We start from the raw sequence: 19,912 nt of genomic DNA, 5'->3' as shown, positions 1-19,912 counted from the left end.
TTTATTTCAAAATAGTGTTTTATTATATAAAAATGTAAAAATCCAGCAAAACCAGAAATACCGGATATATTTTCCTGGGCTTTCACATTTGTTGATTTTTATTCGCAATCTCTTTTTCAGAACAATTTACAACCTCAACCCCATTTGTAGTCTGATTATACAAGTGCTAAATGGCAGAAAGGTCTAGAATAAATACATCAAAAAAAGAGGCAAAGCCGTGAAACTAAGTTGCATGCAACAGGTCTATGCGGGTGGGGGACAGTGTCTAGGAGATAAAACAGAGGAAGACAAAGCAATTGGAAGGTTTTAGCTGAAGTTCTTTCAATCATCTTTGTCTTTTGCTCCATGTTTAAGGATGCGCGTGAACTCGATGTAATTGAAATTCCCCTTTTTGTCGATAGGCGCTTCTCTGTACAGCTCGTCCACCTCTTCATCCGTAAACCGGTCTCCCATTGTTGTCAGCAGCTCTCTCAGGTAGTCTTCCTGGATGGTGCCTGGAAGGCAGTAGAAACAGGAGTCACAAACACTTCCTGGCACTGAATGGTTCATTTCTAAGCTAGGTCAGTGTTAAAAAAAATTTCAGAATATCCACGTTTATGTGAACAAAAGAAACTAGTGAACTAAGGCAATATGTAACTACATCATCTTTGAGAGTTCTTTCATTTTAAAGACTCAGTTTATAGGTTATAATGCTTACACAATTAATTTGAAGCAAGTGTTTTTCTCTAGGGGAGGAAAACAAAAACCCTCTGTATATCAGAGATGTAAAGGAAAACAAAAAGGCAGTTGCCCAGAAAAATGGACAGTACCGGCCAAGACCAAATGTGCCAGAGGGGTAGTGCGGTTATGACAAGTCTGGAGACGAAAGCAGGAAGGAGGTTGCAAGGTACATCTGAGGAAGTGTGTGGGTGGCTGAGGAGACGGTTAATGGAAAGCAAAGGGGAAAAGGAGAGGAGTAAGAAAATGTGAATAGCTAGGCTTTACGATTTAAAATGAGAGACAAAAAAATATTTTAATTGTTCAAGTTAGTTCCCTATAATTTTTGGAGAGACTGACAGTCTCTTGAAAAGTAGTTTTTATTGTCTAAGAAATACTATTCAACAGACAATTCTCCATTTGGCTTTCAGGAAGCTCAGAACCAAATTCAAAGATTAACACCTCAAACCGGGAGCTTTATGACCCACATACCTGTGACCTACCCATTCTCGGTCATACTGTCCTACTATAAATGATAGTTGATTCATTTTTTTTTTTAAGTTATATTTTATTCAAAAAAAAAAAGGGGGGGGGGTTGCACCAGGGTGGCTCAGTCAGTTAAGTGTCCGACTTCAGTTCAGGTCATGATTTTGTGGTTTGTGGGTTGAGCCCCATGTCGGGCTCTGTGCTAACAGTGCAGGGTCTACTTGGGATGCTCTCTCTCCCTCTCTCTCTGCCCCTGTCTCAACCGCACTCTTTCTCTGTCTCAAAATCAATAAACTTAAATAAATAAATAAATAAATAGTTATATTTTACTCGGTTTTTTCATTTCCTAAGAAGTATTTCATATAGTTTGGAATGAGGGTGGGCATGAACAAAGAGCACTCACCAGTTGCTTCTTCATCAAAGCAAGCAAAAGCATTTCTGATGACATCTTCCGGATCTGTGCCGTTTAACTTCTCACCAAACATCGTAAGGAACATGGTGAAATTTATGGGCCCCGGAGCCTCATTCATCATGGCATCAAGGTATGCATCAGTTGGATTCTTCCCTGTAAGATTTTACATTTTAACATTAAAGGACAAAGAACTCATTTCAACACATAATTATTTGTTATTGTTATGCTCCCAGCATATTTTTAAGTTACATCATCATCACATGAAACTATTTTTTTCAATTAACTTGCAATAAGGACATTTTAAAAAGACAAATTTTTGACAATGTAAAAAAATCTTTGATACATCATTATAAAAATGTATTGTGGGCTTAGGTTGCGTGTTTTTCATTCATTGATACTTTCTGCAACTTTTCCTTCACTATTTTTCATCAAAAACAAGCACCAGAGGGTCACCTGGGTGGCTCAGTTAGGCACTGGACTTCTGATTCCAACTCAGGTCAAGATCTTACAGTGGTAAGATTGAGCCCTGCATCAGGCTCTGCACTAGACGTGGCACCTGCTTGGGATTCTCTCTTTCTCCCTCTGCCCCTCTGTTGCTTACATGCTAGCACCCTTTCTAAAAACAAACAAATAAACAAAAAAAGAAAAACAAGCACCTGAACCCATGAACCAGGCAATGCCACAGTTTTACATCTTGAATGTTGATAATGTTAAATAAAGGTCCATCAGGGCATTACTTTTTTTTTTTTTTTTTTTTAATTTTTTTTTTTTTTTAACATTTATTTTATTTTTGAGACAGAGAGAGACAGAGCATGAACGGGGGAGGGTCAGAGAGAGAGGGAGACACAGAATCTGAAACAGGCTCCAGGCTCTGAGCCGTCAGCACAGAGCCCGACGCGGGGCTCAAACTCACGGACCGCGAGATCATGACCTGAGCCGAAGTCGGCCGCTTAACCGACTGAGCCACCCAGGCGCCCTGTCCATCAGGGCATTTCAATGCCAGTTGCTTAAAAATTTGAAATAATTCATATTTCTTTTTTTTAAATGTTTTTGAGAGAGAGGCAGGGAGGACGAGGGACAGAGGATCTGAAGTGGGCTCAGCGCTGACAGCAGAGAGCCCGATGTGGGGCTTGAACTCATACTATGAGATCACGACCTGAACTGAAGTCAGATGCTTACCCGACTGAGCCACCAAGGCGTCTTGAAATATTCATATTTCCAATTGTGGCACAGTTGCCCATGAATTAGTATTTTCAAAAATGTTATTTATAAGTTGGTCATTTAAGCTAAAACTACTAGGTTGGCTTAGAATCCTGAGCTCATTTTGAACAATAGTATCTATTACTCAGTGGCCAGACATATATGCAAATGCTGTTTACTCATATGGCAGAACTAGTTTAGTATTGCTCATAATGGGAAATCTCAATCTCGGTTCCAACTAAGAACGCTTCTCCCTATGGAGGGAGATTCCCCTGACCCTTCCTTTGAAGTTAGGAGAAAGTCCCCGGGAAGGGCCAGTCACGGTAGGAATAACAAAGGGCTCCTCTTTGTCCAGGCATTTGTGAGGCCCCCCCATGGTATAGGAAAAGTAGCTGTGAAAGAAGGAAGCATCTAGAATTGTGGGTTTGAATCCCAGTTCTGCCACTAGCCTTGCTACTTGAGAAAAGGAAGCAGTTGTCTAGGGTTTATTTTTTTGATCAGTGAAATGGACTGGTTAAACTTGGTTTCTGAAAAGTCCCTCCCAACATTGTTTGTAATGATTCTCTATGAAAAGAATACCTTAAGTTAGATGTTCATATCTAAGGAGAATATTATACCTAACTAAGTGCTAACAATCAAATCTAGAACTGTGGTTCATACGTAGTTTTCATCCTGGGAGTTTGGGCGAAATATGAATGCCAAGTTGGCATCTGTCTTACTATAGATTACTTGTCTCACTCATTACACCTATTCAACATACCAATACAAAAATTAGCCCAAAATTAATTTTAAGATTCACTGAGTAAGTGAAAGGAGCTAAAAAGATCTACTTTTCTACCTTCAAGTTTAATTCAACTCTCTTGCCCCAATTTTTTGGGAAAAAGTCTAACCCAAAGGTGTCAAGAGAACATGGGTACAGGAAAGACACGGGGATTAAAAATGAATTGGTTTAGGCTAAGCACCTATGAACCCATTCAAGGCATCCAATATAATTTGTTGATCTGAAAGATAAATAAATACGAACCTTTAAAGGCATGGGGCTCCCTAAAATGGAAGGCCCTAAAGTCAGCCTCTTACTCTACCATCCCTCACTCATCCAACAAAGATTAACTGAGCGTCTATTATGAGAGGGCACAGGTTTGAGTGTTCAATCTTTGTAATACAACTAAGTCCTTCAATTTTCTTCTGTGGCCTTCTTCCCTAGTGGCGCACCCAAAAAGCATACACTTAGCTATTTTGAGTGTGAAAAGCACTGGGATCCAAACTACCTCCAAGGCAATAACTTAGTTCAGTATCCTGATTCTACTCTCACTCTGACTAAAGAAAATGTTGCAAAATGTTAACTATTGGTGCATCTAGGTAAAGGGTGTATGCATGTTCATTACACTGTTCTTTCAACTTTTTGCAGGCTTAAAAATTTTCAAAATAGGGACTCCTGGCTAGCTCAGTCAAAAGAGCATTGCAACTTCATTTTGCTTTTTTTTTTTTTTTGAGCATGTACCTCTTGATCTTGTCATCATGAGTTCAGGCTCCACGTTGGGCATACAGATTACTTAAAAATAAAATCTTAAAAAGTATTTTTTTCAAAATAATATATCAGAAAAAAAAAATAAAACAGAGGAACAAAATTATGTTGTGTTACTAAGAGGGAAAAAAATAACACCCTCATTTTTTGCCCTGTGGCCCCTGTTCTGGTTAACAGTCAAGCATAAGAAAACTCCAGAGTGCAGACAGAGCCTAACTGTAGGCTATCTGTGACGTGCACTCCCTTCCCTGCCCAGTCGATAGAGAACTCCTAGGTTTGCCATTTCCAACTGTAAAGTCACTGCTGACTTGGGATAGAACATGGAAGACCTTCCCTCCCATCTTTCTTTTTAAGATCACAACAAACAACAAAATCATACAAGGAATAATAAATTAACACCCATAAAACCAAGTAAGGTGCCCGGACAACCAGAGGGCAGTTTATGTTTGCTTTAAATCTTGTTATTTTTACATTTTATTTTCTTCAATTATAAAAAAGTTATAAATAAAATCCTCTTATGACTGGCCAATCCCAACATGGCACTTCCCACCCAGACATCTCTCAATAAGCCTTTGAGGAATACTTACTCATGATGCAAAAAATAATTCAGAAAACACTGAATTATTATTTTGGGGAAGTGGGCATATTAAGGATATAAAAGTCTACCTAGAGAAGCAAGCATATCATGCAAATCTTCCTTGTCAATGAAACCATCTCTGTTCTGATCAATCATGTTGAAGGCCTCTTTGAATTCCTGAATCTGTGACTGGTCAAACATGGCGAACACATTGGATGTTGCACGCTGGGGACGCTTCTTGGTGGTCTTGGTCTTTGCCTTTTTGCTCGACATGGTGGCTATTTAATTCTAGAGTTAAAAAGAAGAAACAAAGCAAAGGAGAATTCATAAAACATAAAAAAGAACCTGTAACACCTAGAAGTTAGCAAGTAAAAATATCTTTTAAAAAGAATATTGGGGCGCCTGGGTGGCACAGTTGGTTAAGCGTCCGACTTCAGCCAGGTCACGATCTCGCGGTCCGTGAGTTCGAGCCCCGTGTCAGGCTCTGGGCTGATGGCTTGGAGCCTGGAGCCTGTTTCCGATTCTGTGTCTCCCTCTCTCTCTGCCCCTCCCCCGTTCATGCTCTGTCTCTCTCTGTCCCAAAAATAAATTAAAAACGTTGAAAAAAAATTAAAAAAAAAAAATTTATTTTGAGGGAGAGTGACGGTGGGGGGGAGGGTGTGGGTGGGGTGGGGAGGGGAAAGAGCATGGGGGGGGAGGGGGAGAGAGAGAGAGAGAGAGAGAGAGAGAGAGAGAGAGAGAGAGAGAGAGAGAGACACTCCCAAGTGGGCTCTGTGCTGATGTAAGGTTTGACCCCACGAACCATGAAATCATGACCTGAGCAGAAATCAAGAGTCAGATGCTTAACCAAGTGAGCCACCCAGGCACCCCAGTGAATAAAAATAGGTTACTGTAGAATTATTACTTCAATTGGGTAGGAATACATATACATTTAAGCTTTATTTCCAATGTGACAGTTAAATGGCTAGGAAAAAAGCAGTTTTGAAAATTTTAAGAAACAGAAATTATTATATAGGTTGCCCCAAATTCCATGAAACCCATTTTTATTGAGTGGAAATTAGTTTAAAAATACATACCAATAGCCAGCATTTACTGAGTAGCTTACTATGTGCCAAGCACCGTTAAGAGGGTTTGGGGCTCTCCTAAAGAGAAATGCTCCAAAGCTGACATTTTACTTTTTACAAGGATTGTCCCATTGAATCCTCATAACAATCCTATACAATAGGCACTCTTCTTTTTACTCCATTTTATTACCAATATTGCATAAGCTCTCTGAATCTTGGTTTTTCAAAACAGTGTGGAAACCAGGGAAGCTCACTCGATCTTCAGTTTTACAGCAAAACACAGCCTCTAGTTCAGTGCAAGTGAGACTTAAATGAGAGGACATTTGTAGAGACTAGTATAGTCACCGTATGGTACATGTTCAAAGGCTCTCATCTTTAAAAAATTATCAAAAGCTACTCTTCTTTCATTACTTTTTAAAAGTCATCTCTGTGCCCAACACAAGGCTCGAACTCAGGACCCTAAGATCGAGAGTCACATGCTCTATTGACTGAGCCAGCCAGGCATCCCAAAACCTATGACTCAATCTTGCATCCCTTCCTTTGACATTTCCCCTTTCCTTTGACAAAACTTTTAGAATACCAGTGTAATACTCAACTATTTTCATTTTCTCATCTTTTCAGTCACTCCTCAATTCTCTGTAATATGGCTTTGGTGGCAGCCTCCAACACTCTATTGAAAGCCATCAATAATTTAGAGTCATTTTTTTTTAATGTTTGTTTATTTTTGACAGAGAGAGAGAGGCAGAGCATGAGTGGGGGAGGGGCAGAGAGAGATGGAGACACAGAATCTGAAGCAGGCTCCAGGCTCTCAGCTCTCAGCACAGAGCCCGATGCGGGGCTCGAGTTCATGGCCTGTGCTGAAGTCCGACGTTTAGCTGACTGAGCCACCCAAGCACCCCATAAATGTCAAATAGAATAAACACATTTCATTCCATTTTTTATTTGCAGTTTCAAATAATGTAGATAAACGCAACACAAAAATACTATCAGCTTTGGGATTAGAAAGTCCTGAGTTCAAATCTCAGCTCCACCATTACTAGTTACATATTATCTTGGAAAACCCAGAGGCACCAGAGCCATTTTTCAATCCAATGTCTTATTCCATCTTCACAATTGCCCTATGAGATAGGTATTATTTAGGTTAAAATATAAAATCAATGGCCCTGTGTAGTAAACAATTTTGCTCAATGAGAGTCTTGGCCTTTTCCCTCTGCTCCTGGGAGGTAATCTCTAAGCCTGTGGAATGTCCTGCTGATATCAGGGTCTTGGGTCATATCAGACAGCCTAATAATGTAATTTATTGTGAGGGCTTTGGGTCATGTGTTATCAGTTTGACCACTCAAGGGGCTGGAGACTGAGGTCAGCCACAGAGCAGCTGACAGCATTTATGTGATAGAGCCCCAGTAAAAACTATGGATATCAGAGATCAAGTAAGCCTTCCTAGTTGGCAATACACCATGCATATTGTCACATCTTATTGCCAGGAGGGGTCAACACTGTCCAAGGAAGAGGACAACTGGGGGCTCTGCATTTGGAATGCTCCTGGACTATGCAACATACATCTCTTCCCTTGGCTGATTTCAATCTGAACCCTTTTACTGTAATAAACCATAACTAACGGTACAACAGCTTTTAATGAGTTCTGTGAATCCTAGCAAAATTATCAAAACTAAGGGTTGTCTTGGGGACCCAAACTTGCAACCGGTGTCAGAAATGAGGGTGGTCTTGGGGACTGTTCTCTAATTCTGTAGCCCCATAGTGTGAAAGCAGATGACTGGATGGGACAATGGCTGACCAAGGCAATTTTGGACCTGGGTCTCTAGGACTTTTAGTCTTAGACTTAATTTTTTTGGTACTGTTTTTAAGATTGTAATCTCTACACTCAATGTGGGGCTTGAATTCACAACCCTGAGATCAAGAGTTGCATGCTCGAGTCTTGGACTTTTAATCTACATTGTTTACTTTTCTTTTTTCAATTCAAAAAAATACACCACTGGGTATTCTAAAGCTTGGCTTAGTGGTGCAGGTTGAAGTACATCAGCCTTAGAGTTTCTCATTCTAACATTCGAACTCCTTCCCTACCCCACATACTTGTCCTGAATAAATGTTAATTTTCTCTTCTGTCCTATAACTTAGCTTATTTCAGCTTAGTTATATTGAAGGTTAGAGACAGAATGTGGTCCACCAGCAAGGCACTTGACTATGCTTTAATTCTTCTTCCCATTCCAAAACTGTTGGATCAAAATTTTTTCATGCTAAAAATCCCAAGATTCTATTTCTTCAAGTCATAATATGTACATAAGACAGTAAATAGGAAGGCAAGAATCAGTTCTCTCAGTATCCACAAATTATGTTTGTAATAGTCACTGAGAAAAAACTCCCAAAGAGTAAATTTTTATTTAAAAAAAAATTGGTTGTGTCATGCTAACCTTACAGCTACCCAAAATATTTAAACATTTCTGAAGCTTATTTGGAGTTCAGGAAGCTGCTGCCAAGATGGGATTAAACACGCAAAATTTTTTTATTAGGGGAAATGCCTGTGAGAGAGAATGGGGAAGTAACCAACAAGGCTGGAAAAGCCCTTAGATGGTGAGCCAAGTCTGACCCCTATAGTGAAGGAAACAGGGAAGGAAAGCGAAAGACAAGAGCAATTCACTAAATGACCCTAATCAAAATATGTTACAGAGCAGATAATAGGCTCAATATAACACCACAATTTCTTTTAAAAGTGTGTTTTTTTTTTTTTTTTTTTTCTTCCTGGGGCGCCTGGGTGGTTCAGTCAGTTAAGCATCCGACTTTGGCTCGGGTCATTATCTCACGGTTCGTGGGTTCAAGCCCCACATCACGCTCTGTGCTGACAGCTCGGAGCCTGGAGCCTGCTTCAGATTCTGTGTCTCCCTCTCTCTCTGCCTCGCTCTCAAAAATAAACACTAAAAATAAAAAAATTTTTCGTTACTTCATGTTAAAATAGTACACATTTTATTTTTTTATTTTATTTTATTTTTAATTTTTTTTTCAACGTTTTTTATTTATTTTTGGGACAGAGAGAGACAGAGCATGAACGGGGGAGAGGCAGAGAGAGAGGGAGACACAGAAAGGGAAACAGGCTCCAGGCTCTGAGCCATCAGCCCAGAGCCTGACGCGGGGCTCGAACTCACGGACCGCGAGATCGTGACCTGGCTGCAGTCGGACGCTTAACCGACTGCGCCACCCAGGTGCCCCTAAAATAGTACACATTTTAAATAGTACACATTTATACACATATAAGGTACCTATAGACACTACACACATATGCACATAAAATATGAGCTGATAATAGAATATCAGCTGAAGAGTGAGGCCAAGTTGTAGCAAAACAATCAATCTCAAAAGAACTCTACCCCCAAAAGAAACTACCATCCTCTTTCTCCTTTTCTTCTGAGATAAGTATCTTGGCTTTCTCTACTTTCTCACTTCCCACTCACTCTCAACCCACCACAATCTGGCTTTTCTCCCCTCTACTGCAACTGCTTTCAAACTGCCAAATCCCTTCTGGCCTTGGTGAACAGTAACAGTAGAAATGAACTGTCCAAAATGGAAAGAGAATGCAAGGTTCCCAACCTTGTATACCTTCCACTCCTGATGAAGTAACATGGGGCAAGCTGAGGGCAAAGTGCAGGCCAACAGCTCCCCCCCGCCCCCCACCCAGGTGGGACATGTATGATACTCCTTGGGACACTCCAGGCTACCCAAAACCAGGAAAGGACAAAAAACCCCAAAATAAACAAACAAAAAACACCCAAATGGTTAAACTGATAAGAGTCCCCACCAGTTGACCAGAAAAAGGCAATCCCACCATAGCCTGAAGTCCAGGAACTCCCTGTGACTTAATGTTAATGCTTTGCTAGAGGGAAAAACAACCTTAGGTTGACATTAAATAATAGCTAGGCCTCCAGTAAGTCTTTAGTATGTGAAAGTCTCTTTGGAACTCCCTCTACCCCAACTCCATAAACCCAAAACCCCCCACACTTACAATGCACAGGCCCTGTCCCCATGCCTTAATAAAATCACCTTTTTGCACCAAAGACTTCAAGAATTTTTTCTTGTCCATTGGCTCCGGACCTCACAAACCCCACCCCAAAACCTCATCACTCTCAGGAGGGAAACTCCTAAATGTTACACTGGAGAGGTTCGTTTACGTTAAGTACTTGGTTGACTTGGTGATACCAACTTACTCTTCTCTCAGTTCTATTTCTATGATTGGTCCTCTTCCATTTTCTTGTTAGGCTCTTATCTTCTCCACTCACCTAGGTATTCATGTTTCCCAATATTCTAGCAGTCCATGGCTTATTAAAATTCTTTCCATTCTGCTTTCCTTGGATGATCTCATCAACTCTCACTGGTCTGACAACATTCAATGGCTCCCAAATCTGTATCACCAGGCCTGACCTTTCCCTTGGCTACAGACTCCAACGTCCAACTGCTTATGAAAGGCACTCATTTGGACATCCCACAGACACTCATAATCAATGTGTTGAAAAGTGAATTCATTATCTTGCCACTTCTAAATTGTCTTAGTTTTCTGTCATTTACCTACTCACCAAGCCAAAAACTTAGGAGTCATCCCTAACTCATCCCTCTTCCTGATGAATCAAGCCCTACCTCTTAAATTATTTCTCAGATTTGCTCATCTTCCTCTTTCCTCTCCCACCACCCTAAACTGGGCCTTCATTATCTCTGTGTAGAATATTTTTATGTCAGGGTGCCTGGGTGGCTTAGTCAGTTAAGCGTCCGACTCTTGGTTTCAGCTCAGGTCATGATATTGGTTGTGTGAGTTCTAGCCCCATGTCGGGCTCTGCTGGTAGTGCGGAGCTTTCTTGGGATTCTCTCTCTGCCCCTCCCCAACTCATGCTGTCTCTGCCTCTGTCAAATAAATAAACTTAAAAATATATATATTTCTATGGCCAACTAACCTATCTTCTTGCTTCTTCATCCCTCTAAACTGCCCTTTAAATTCCAGCCAGTGGTGTCTAACACATGAATATGAATATGACCTTATCTTTCCCTTAAAAATCTTTGGCTGTCCTCTGCATACAGTATAGAATACAAGTTCTTAAGCATGGTACACAAGGTCCTCCTTTGCATACTCTAGAATGACCTCTCCAGCCTTATCTCTCGCCATTCTCTGCTTTGTACTTTTCCTTCAGTAACACCAAACTGCTTGTATGTGTCCATGGCACCACACAGTTTGTTACCTTATATATTTTTGTTCTTGCTACTTTTCCAGCCCCAAATGCTTTAAGACCAAGGAGAAAATTAAAGGTCTACTCAACTTATGGCTCCATTCCATTTATTGAGTGACTCATATGCTAGGCACATTATGTGCATTAAACTTAACACGCCTGCTTCACAAATGTAGAAACTGAAGATCAAAGCAATTAAATAACTTTCCCAAGGTCACCTAGTGGCAGACCTGGGAGCCAAGCCCCATTTATTGAAGGCTATTTCTAACTTTGTATTTTTCACTTTGTACTAAATATTCTTTTAGATATTTTTAATTTACCACAATTTTTTTTTAAGTTTATTTATTTATTTATTTGAGAGAGGGAGAGAGAGAACCCCAAGCAGGCTCCATGCTCTGCCTGACACAGAACCTGATTTCACCATAGTGAGATCACCAGCTGGGCAGATACCAAGAGTCAGATGCTTAAGTGACTGAGACACCCAGGTGCCCCTTGAACTTACCACAAAATATAAAAAACTTTCAGTATGACCAATGCAATCTAACACTGATTTCTGAGCAGTGACTTTCCTCTGAATTCAAATCCTTGAGTTTTCCAATAAATTCAGACGATACTGGAGAAACCAATGTACAGGACAGAATTGCACAGTGAAATGGGAACTGCAATGTAGGTTTAAACAAGTGACAATATTTCCTGTCAGTCATGGTCTTGGTTTGACATCATAGGTAAGGCTTGAAACCTTTATCTAGGACTGTCAAGTTAATGTTCAACTTATAAATGTTAAGCAGGAAACAACAACCAAACTCCACTCTTAAACTGTAATTACAAAAAAAGAAAAAAGCAAAAAAACCCCTCATATAAACCAGCATGTAATTTAATGAAGAACCATCAACAGCAGTAAATACTTCTCACTTCCTCTTTAAATATGTCATTATTTTTGTAAATTTCTCATATAGAGTGAACTAAAGGTGTATATAGTGTTCACAGAACTTACAAGGGTTGGGATATAGGAACACCGGTATATGTGGCTGTGGTGTCAACATATTTCGATAATGATCTAAATGTCTGCAAAATCACCTGCGATACTGTTGTGTAAATCAAAACTTGGGCATGATAATCACTACTAATAAGCAGAAATTGCTTGTGAACTTTATCCAGCCTATATGACTTGATTGGCTTTTATGAAGCATATTCTGTCAGCTACCTAGGACTTCCTTGACATTCCTTTAAGGGTTCCTTCTTTATGTCTTAAGTCAGTTAGGGGCTGTCGCCATATGACAAGTAAATCTGTCTCTCACAACAGTTAACCTTCTGGTTTCAATATTGGCTGCACATTAGAATCACCCTGGAAGTTTAAAAAAAACTGATGCCTAAGTCCTAGTCTGGTCTAACTGAAACTGAATGATGATGGGTGGTGCCCAGGAATTTGTAATTTAAAAAAATGCATCAGGTGATTCCATTCAGGAGGGTTGAGAACCAATGAGTTAACCATTTACAAGGCACTGGTTATTTACGCATCGAGTTTCTTTTAGTTCTTTTAAAACTTAGTCATGTTTTTTTTAAAATTTTTTTTTTCAACATTTTTTATTTATTTTTGGGACAGAGAGAGACAGAGCATGAACGGGGGAGGGGCAGAGAGAGAGGGAGACACAGAATCGGAAACAGGCTCCAGGCTCCGAGCCATCAGCCCAGAGCCTGACGCGGGGCTCGAACTCACGGACCGCGAGATCGTGACCTGGCTGAAGTCGGACGCTTAACCGACTGCACCACCCAGGCGCCCCTAAAACTTAGTCATGTTTTAATGGAGATGCTAGAGAGCTGGACACTAATTCTAGTTCTGTCATTCACAAGTTAGTTACATGACCTTTGGTCATTTTAGCTTTCCTGGGCCTCACTTTCCTCATCTATAAAATAAGTAGATCAGAAGTCACAAACTGGCAGCTGCCAAACTATATGCAGTCCGCAGGGAGGTTCACTTACTTCTCCCAGGGATGACCTTTTTAAATGCCTTCTTCACTAACTAGGTTAGCTTGCCGACATTGTAAAAAACTTAAGTTTACTTTAATGAAAACAACTTTCAGATGTCTTGAAAAACTGTATGATAAAGAATCAATTGACCAGCATTCATAAGTTCCTATAGATAATGAGTATTCAGTGAGGAATCCCCACTACTCCCTACATCTTCCTGTCACAGTTGGTATTTGTTTATGTGATGGCCTGGCCTCTGAGAGCATCTGAACTTGTTCCTTGGCTACGGTGGTAGCCAAACTTCAAGATGGGCCTCCACATTTCTCATGCCCTTGCGCAGTCCCCACCAACAGTGGAAAGGGTTGACCTGTGAAAAGAAGTAAAATAATTTTCCTTCCACCCTTTTGAGTTCTTGGCTGCCACTTCTGTAATTACATATTCACAAGAAAACAGTTTACTAACATGTGTAACAGCGGAGATACCCAGGGAAAAGCCAACTCAGAAAGGTAGCTTATAACTCAGTCTAAAAAAAAATTTTTTTTAAATGAAAATAACTCAGCTTAAATATCATCTTCAGCTGAAGACAAAGAAGACAGGTGTGTGTGAGGGGAAGAGGCTAGTGACGGAAGGTTACCAGGAAAAGCAAGCAAACAGGGTAAGGCTTGTTAGGTAGATTTAATCAGGTCTTTCTCTGCTGATAAGAGGCTAACGTTGTCTCCTGAGAATAACCTTTGTCCTTCCTGGTAGACAGGGGAGGAAGGACACCTATGCAAATTTATGCCCTGCTTTTAGGTAAATAGGAGGACAGAGAGCTTTTCTTGTGTCTGGTTCTTCAGCTGCCAATACCAACTTACCAGCCATATGAGTCAGCCATCTTGGAGACTGGTCTTCCTTCAGATGACTGCAAACCTGGCTGACATCTGGATTGCAACCTTATGAGACTCAGAACCACTAGCTCAGCTGCCTTGGAATACCAGATCCTCAGAAACTATTGCTTTTTTAAGGTGCTGAGTTTGAGATAATTCGTTATATAGTACTAGAAAACTAAAAAAAGCCACTGTGTTTCCTTGACCTCTTTAATATTAAAATAGGACAATGCCTTTATTTCAGAATTATGGCCACAGTCAAGTTTACATTGGATACGGAACTTTCTATTCCTGGTTAGAAAATTTTAATTCCTTCTATTCAATTTCTCCAAGTTCTGTGGGTTCCTTTTTTTTTTTTTTTTTTTTTTTTAAGGGATCTCTATACCCAACACGGGGCTTGAACCTACAACCCTGAGATCAAGAGTCACATGCTCTACCAAGCCAACCAGGCACTAACTTTTGGCATTTAAAAAATATTTCTCTAGTAATTTAACCATTCCATCTAGATTTTTAAATGTTAGCTCACAATTACTCATAATACTATTTACTTTAAGTTTATTTAAAAAAAATTTTTTTAATGTTTATTTACTTTTGGGAGAGAGAGACAGAGCATGAGCACGGGAGGGGCAGACAGAGGGAGATACAGAACTGGAAGCAGGCTTCAGGCTCCTCACTGTCAACAGAGCCTGATGTGGGGCTTGAACTCATGAACTGTGAGATCATGACCTGAGCTGAAGTCGGACAACCGACTGAGCCACCCAGGCACCCTGGAAGTTTCTTTATTTTTAAGTAATCGCTATCCCCAACGTGGGGCTTGAGCTCATGACCCCTGAGATCAAGAGTCGCATGCTCTGACTGAGCCAGCCAGGCACCCCCTTCTATGGGTTCCTCTTTTAACTTCAATAGAATCACCACTTCCTCAACATTCCCATCAACACTATCCGGTTCTTCTGATTCCTATGCTGTTTTGCTAGTTCTTGTTTCCTAATTGGAGTTTCATGAAAAGCTCTATCTTTGAACTATTGTGCTTTTCTCAGGTACTGGTCAAAAAAACCAAAATGAGGTAATTGGGGGGACACCTGGGCAGCTCAGTGGGTTAAGCATCTGACCCCTGATCTCAGTTCAGGTCTTGATCTCAAGGTTGTTTGGGCTCCCGGCTGGGCGTGAAGCCTACTTTACAAAAAGAAAAAAAAAAAGAGGTAACTGGGGAGGAAGGAGAAGATGGTTTTGTGAGCAAAAGGATGATGAAGAGTTCAAGTTTTAGCCAAGCTACAGTAGAATGGTAGTGGAGATGCTTAGGGTCAGGATACTGAGGGGGTCTCCTTTTAGCCAGACCAATTTGTAAGCAGAGGCAGAAGGTGAGACCTGACAGTAAATGCAGAAGACCAGAGAGCAGTTCTGCTAAAAGCTAAAGTCATTTCCAATTCAATTCTCATGCTCACCAAGGTCTAACAGAATCTTTAGAAATTTCTCATGGATTCCCATGGTCATTATTGTAGTCAAGACTAATGTTGGTGCTAATTAGGAGGATCAAATGACTGGCTACATGAGCAACGGTCTGAAAACAGTAATCATAAGGGGGAATTTAGTATATAATCAAGCTAGAATAGTCCACAAAATTAAGCTCATATACTTAATGACATATCATTGTTTTTATGCTACATATTTAGGCAAATATGTAATCAGGTCTATAAATTATTATATGTATTTTTTTAAAGAGCCAAACACAATTTTTACAGCTTTCCTCTTAGTACCAGCTAAACTTTCCCCATAGCATACATATTTTAGTATTTACCACATATGTTATAATGCTGTCATTTTTTAATTATGGGTTTTATGATCACCCCAGTTGGCAGTAAACATTCCATCCCCTGAACACCCATATCATTTTGTTTTATTGCAGTGAAATGTATATATGGTAAAATGCACAGATCTTAAAAATGAGTTTTTGTAAATGTGAACATTTATCTAACCACCATCCCAATCAAGTTATAAATGTTAACATCACTCCAGAAAGTTCCTTCCAAGTCAATGACTTCTCCCAGAGGCAACCATTGCTCAGATTTCTATACACCAGAAATTTATTAATTTAACCATAAATTCGTTCTGTCTTTGAAATTCTTATAAATGGAATTATACAGTGTATATTCTATATGCCTCACTTCTTTCACTATCTCAAATATCTTTCACTCAAAATCTCAATTTTTGAGATTCGTCTATCTTGTTGCATTTATCCGTGATTTATTCTTTTTTTACTGCCCAGTAATATTTTCTTGCCATGCCATTCACCTATATATTTTTATGGCATTTAGCCTTTTTTACCTTAGATTGTGTGGTATAGTAGACTGCCTTACACTTGACATGTGCTCCATAAATATCTGTAGAGCAAATACATACATATGCTTCCTTCCTATCACAAACAGTATTACATATACATATATTCATTATAAAGTAGATCCTGGATCTTACTCCTAAAATAAATCTTTTCTCTATGATTTACCCATGGTTCAGCATAAACTCCACTGGACTTTTCCTCAAGAGATCCTCAACAAAACTTACCAGTTACCCCCTGTTCCATGCCTGGAAGAAACAATGCTAATAACAGACAATAATTGAGTGCTAAGTATGTGCTAAGCACTGGTCTAAGCATTTCACATGTATTAACATATTTAATCCTCACAACTTATGATATAAGCACTATTATCTCCACTTCTCAGAAGAGAGAATTAGGGCAAAGAGAATAAACAATTTGTGCCTGCAGCCACACAGCTAGAAAATGGTAGAGTTTATTTTAAAGTTTATTTATTTTGAGAGAGAGAGAGAGAGACAGAGAGAGTGCAAGTGGGGGAGAGGCAGTGAGAGTGAGAGAGTGAGAGAGTGAGAGAGTGAGCGTGAGAGAGAGAGAGAGAGAGAGAGAGAGAGAGAGAGAGTCCCAAGCAGGCTCCAAGCTATCAGCGCAGAGCCTGACAGCAAGGCTCGAAGTAAGGAACTGTGAGATCATGACGTGAGCCAAAATCAAGAGTCAGATGCCTGATTGAGCCACCCAAGCACCTGGAAAATGGTAGCGTTTAAATTCAGGATCTGTACTCAGGAAGTCTAGCTCCAGAGCTGTACCACTAGCCCGTTTCTCCTATATATAGACAGCTCAAATTCTCTATCATGAAAACATGGGTAGCTAGCTGGGGGTAACAAGCAATGCCACCACACAGCAAAGATGCAGAGTAAGGAAGATCCCAACGCTGCTGGCAATGAAAAGCATCCCTAGGTACTTGGTGTCTTTGAATCCTAGAAGAGAGGGACAATCAGCCCCCTTTATGGGCTCTAGGTCCTCTTATCTTTCCTAATCCCACAACCCTCACCTGGGGATCTGTCCTTCAGAAGTTTCAGTCTATCCTGTCGAAACTCAGTCTCATTAAACATACATCATAAACAAACATCAAGCCATCCAATATAGAAGCTGTTTCATTGAACAGTGCCTGAACAAACAAAAAGCTGTGCACTTAGTTATGAGGCCCAGTGGAGTCCACCTAATGCTTACAAAGAAAATGAGAGGCACACGTGAGTCCTTCAAGTGACCTTGGGCAAATTATCTCACTTCTCTGGGTTTCAATTTCCTCAATTATAAAATGAAAGATAATCTATAAGACAAGTCATCTATTTCACAAGATAATCTTCAAGGTTCTTTTGAATTCTACAATGCTATGATTCTTCTCTTACGAAAAGACCATTTCAAATCCATCTTAAACAAAGGCTGCCAAACTAATTTTCTAAGCACCCTTTCTTCTTATTACTCCCTTAGTAATGAATCTAAAATGACTGCCTAATGCCTCTTACATAATCTGTTATTTCTGGCCAAGTTTTCAAGACATCCATAAAAACGTCTCACTTACCTACCTATCTACCCTTATACCCACCTATTACTCATTATAGTTCTTGTTCCATTCAGGCTGGTCTCCCCACTGTCTCCTTTTCACCCAACACAATTCCCACCTTTTGAGATTTTCCTCTTGTTACCTCCTACCACAGATCCTGCCAGAAATACTTCAGTTCTACCTCCTAGGGCTGAATTTAAGGTCTTCAAGGAGGTTACGATTTTTTTCTTCAGGAAATCTTTCTTGACTTGTGATTTGTCCTTTTCTTCCATCAACACGCATGACCTGAATCTTTACAAGATGCAAGACACAGTGAGAGTTACAACTCCTATGGGCATCGTTCCATTTTAGCCTGTACCAACCTTGCACTCCGGTACAGGTTCTCTTAAGTTTCCGTGGACACTTCACCTAAGGCAAAGACGCACGCACCACTAGAGTCCTGCACCCACCAAAGCATCCAGCCCTGTGTGCGGCACAGAGCAGGTGCTGGCAGCGGGGCCGCGGGGAGGTCGGAGGCACCAGGTGTGTGAAGTCACCCCGGTGACGCAGGGCCGGTCTACGCGCTGCCCGGTACCCAGCCACCTCTTCCAGCAGGGCGTCTCCCTAGCCCGGCTTCATCCGCCCTGGCGCTGCCCGGCCTCTCAACGTTCAGGCCCAGGCCCGGCCGCTGCCAGGGCCTCTTCATCAACCCTCTTCGCCCAGCCCAACAGGTTCCGAAGCCCCCGGTCCCCGGCGTCCGGGTCTATTGGGGCGGGGTCCCGGCGGCGGGCGCGAGGCTGGAAGGGAGGGGGGCGAGGGGGGAGGCCCGAGGGATGTCGCGCGCCGGGGCGAGGGCCACTCACCGCCGCCAGACACCAGAGCCCGGTCTGCGCGAGACGACGAGCGACGGCGACGATCGCTGAGCTTTGGTGCTACAGTGGCGGCGCCCGGCACTTCCTGCCTCGAGAAGTGGACCGGAAAGCGCACCGGAAGGCGCGGCGAGATCCAACTCGGGACGGGGGGGATGCAAGAGGGGTTCTCGCTCAGGACCGAGCGAAGCCCGCTGTGTCGGCCGAGGAGCGAGGCTGCGGCCGAAGAACACAGCCTGGGCTTTAGTTGTCTTCTGTGGCCTGTTGCATCGGCTGCTGCATCCCCTCCTGCGTGCGGCTGTAGCCCCGCGGCCCGCCCTCCTCCCCCGCCTTATGCGGCGGGTTCCCGCGGCCCTTCCGCATTCCTGGGCTGCAGGGCGCCGGCCCGGGCTTGGAATTTGACCCCGTGGGGTGGGGTGGGGCGGGGCGCGGTTCCCCAGGATTTGGGGGGTCCCGGGTGCCGAAGGTCTCCCACCCTGGGCTCCCACAGTTGGCACATGAAAGTACAGCTCGCGTAGTTCCATATGAACTTGAAGTAAAATAACTAATTAGGGTGCGTCCCGCGTAATACTGCGGAAGGTAAGAGGGCGGCGGCGGGGCGGACTCCTGCCTGTTGGAAAACCCTTTCTTTTTCAACGGAGCTCCAGCCAGAGTTCTATCATTTAGCCTTCAAATTGTAAGGTTTATGGCCTTACAGACCACGGCTAGCCTATAACTGTTTCATTCTCCTTACAACCACAAGGAAGTTTTACTCAAAATGTTTTTTGCTTTCCTTGGGTCAACAGATGAGAGAATTACGCGCACACATTTATAAAATGCTCTTCGTCAAAACAGGAAACCACGAAGCTACATTACACAAGTTTGTGCCTATAACCTTCACTTCCCTCATTCTAATATAGATGAATGCCACTATTTCTGGGTAATGGAGGATAAGCCAATAGCAAACCTTTATTGAGCACTTGTTACTGCCTGAAAGTGTGCCAGATGCTGGGGAGAGGAATAATAGTCTTTTATATTCTAGAAATCTTTGATCAGAAATTCCTAGATATTAGGAACCATGTGTTCAGCACTCTATAGCAGTTCTTAAACAGCAGCATGTGTAAGCAAAACCTGGAGGGCTTAGTAAAAGATTCTTGAGCCCCAACCCCAGATACTCAGATTCAGTAGGTCAAAGGC

The 19,912-nt window shown here is 41.6% G+C and overlaps 1 protein-coding gene across 1 annotated transcript; it reads right to left on the bottom strand.

Moving 5' to 3' along the window:
* Positions 1 to 18,864, bottom strand: LOC131490337 (myosin regulatory light chain 12B). The gene is made up of 4 exons (XM_058692588.1): positions 18,731 to 18,864; positions 4,986 to 5,184; positions 1,586 to 1,747; positions 1 to 494 (listed from the first exon to the last, which is right to left on the bottom strand). Exons 2-4 carry the CDS (start codon positions 5,167 to 5,169, stop codon positions 322 to 324), a joined length of 519 nt encoding a protein of 172 aa, XP_058548571.1. The 5' UTR covers positions 5,170 to 5,184; positions 18,731 to 18,864; the 3' UTR covers positions 1 to 321.
* Positions 18,865 to 19,912: the final 1,048 nt, after the last annotated feature.

This window comes from Neofelis nebulosa, chromosome 11 (genome assembly GCF_028018385.1).
Source record: "Neofelis nebulosa isolate mNeoNeb1 chromosome 11, mNeoNeb1.pri, whole genome shotgun sequence".
NCBI classification, from domain to species: domain Eukaryota; kingdom Metazoa; phylum Chordata; class Mammalia; order Carnivora; family Felidae; genus Neofelis; species Neofelis nebulosa.
The sequence above is the reverse complement of the archived record's forward strand: the minus strand, read 5'-3'. Positions and strand labels throughout refer to the sequence as shown.

Bases quoted from the DNA above. Each gene is read 5' to 3' on its own strand.
- LOC131490337 (XM_058692588.1), bottom strand. From the start codon at position 5,169: ATGTCGAGCAAAAAGGCAAAGACCAAGACCACCAAGAAGCGTCCCCAG. The intron at 1,748-4,985 runs GTAGACTTTTAT...AAAATCTTACAG, and splicing joins TGATATGCTTGCTTCTCTAG to GGAAGAATCCAACTGATGCA. The intron at 495-1,585 runs GTGAGTGCTCTT...ACTGCCTTCCAG, and splicing joins CTTTGATGAAGAAGCAACTG to GCACCATCCAGGAAGACTAC.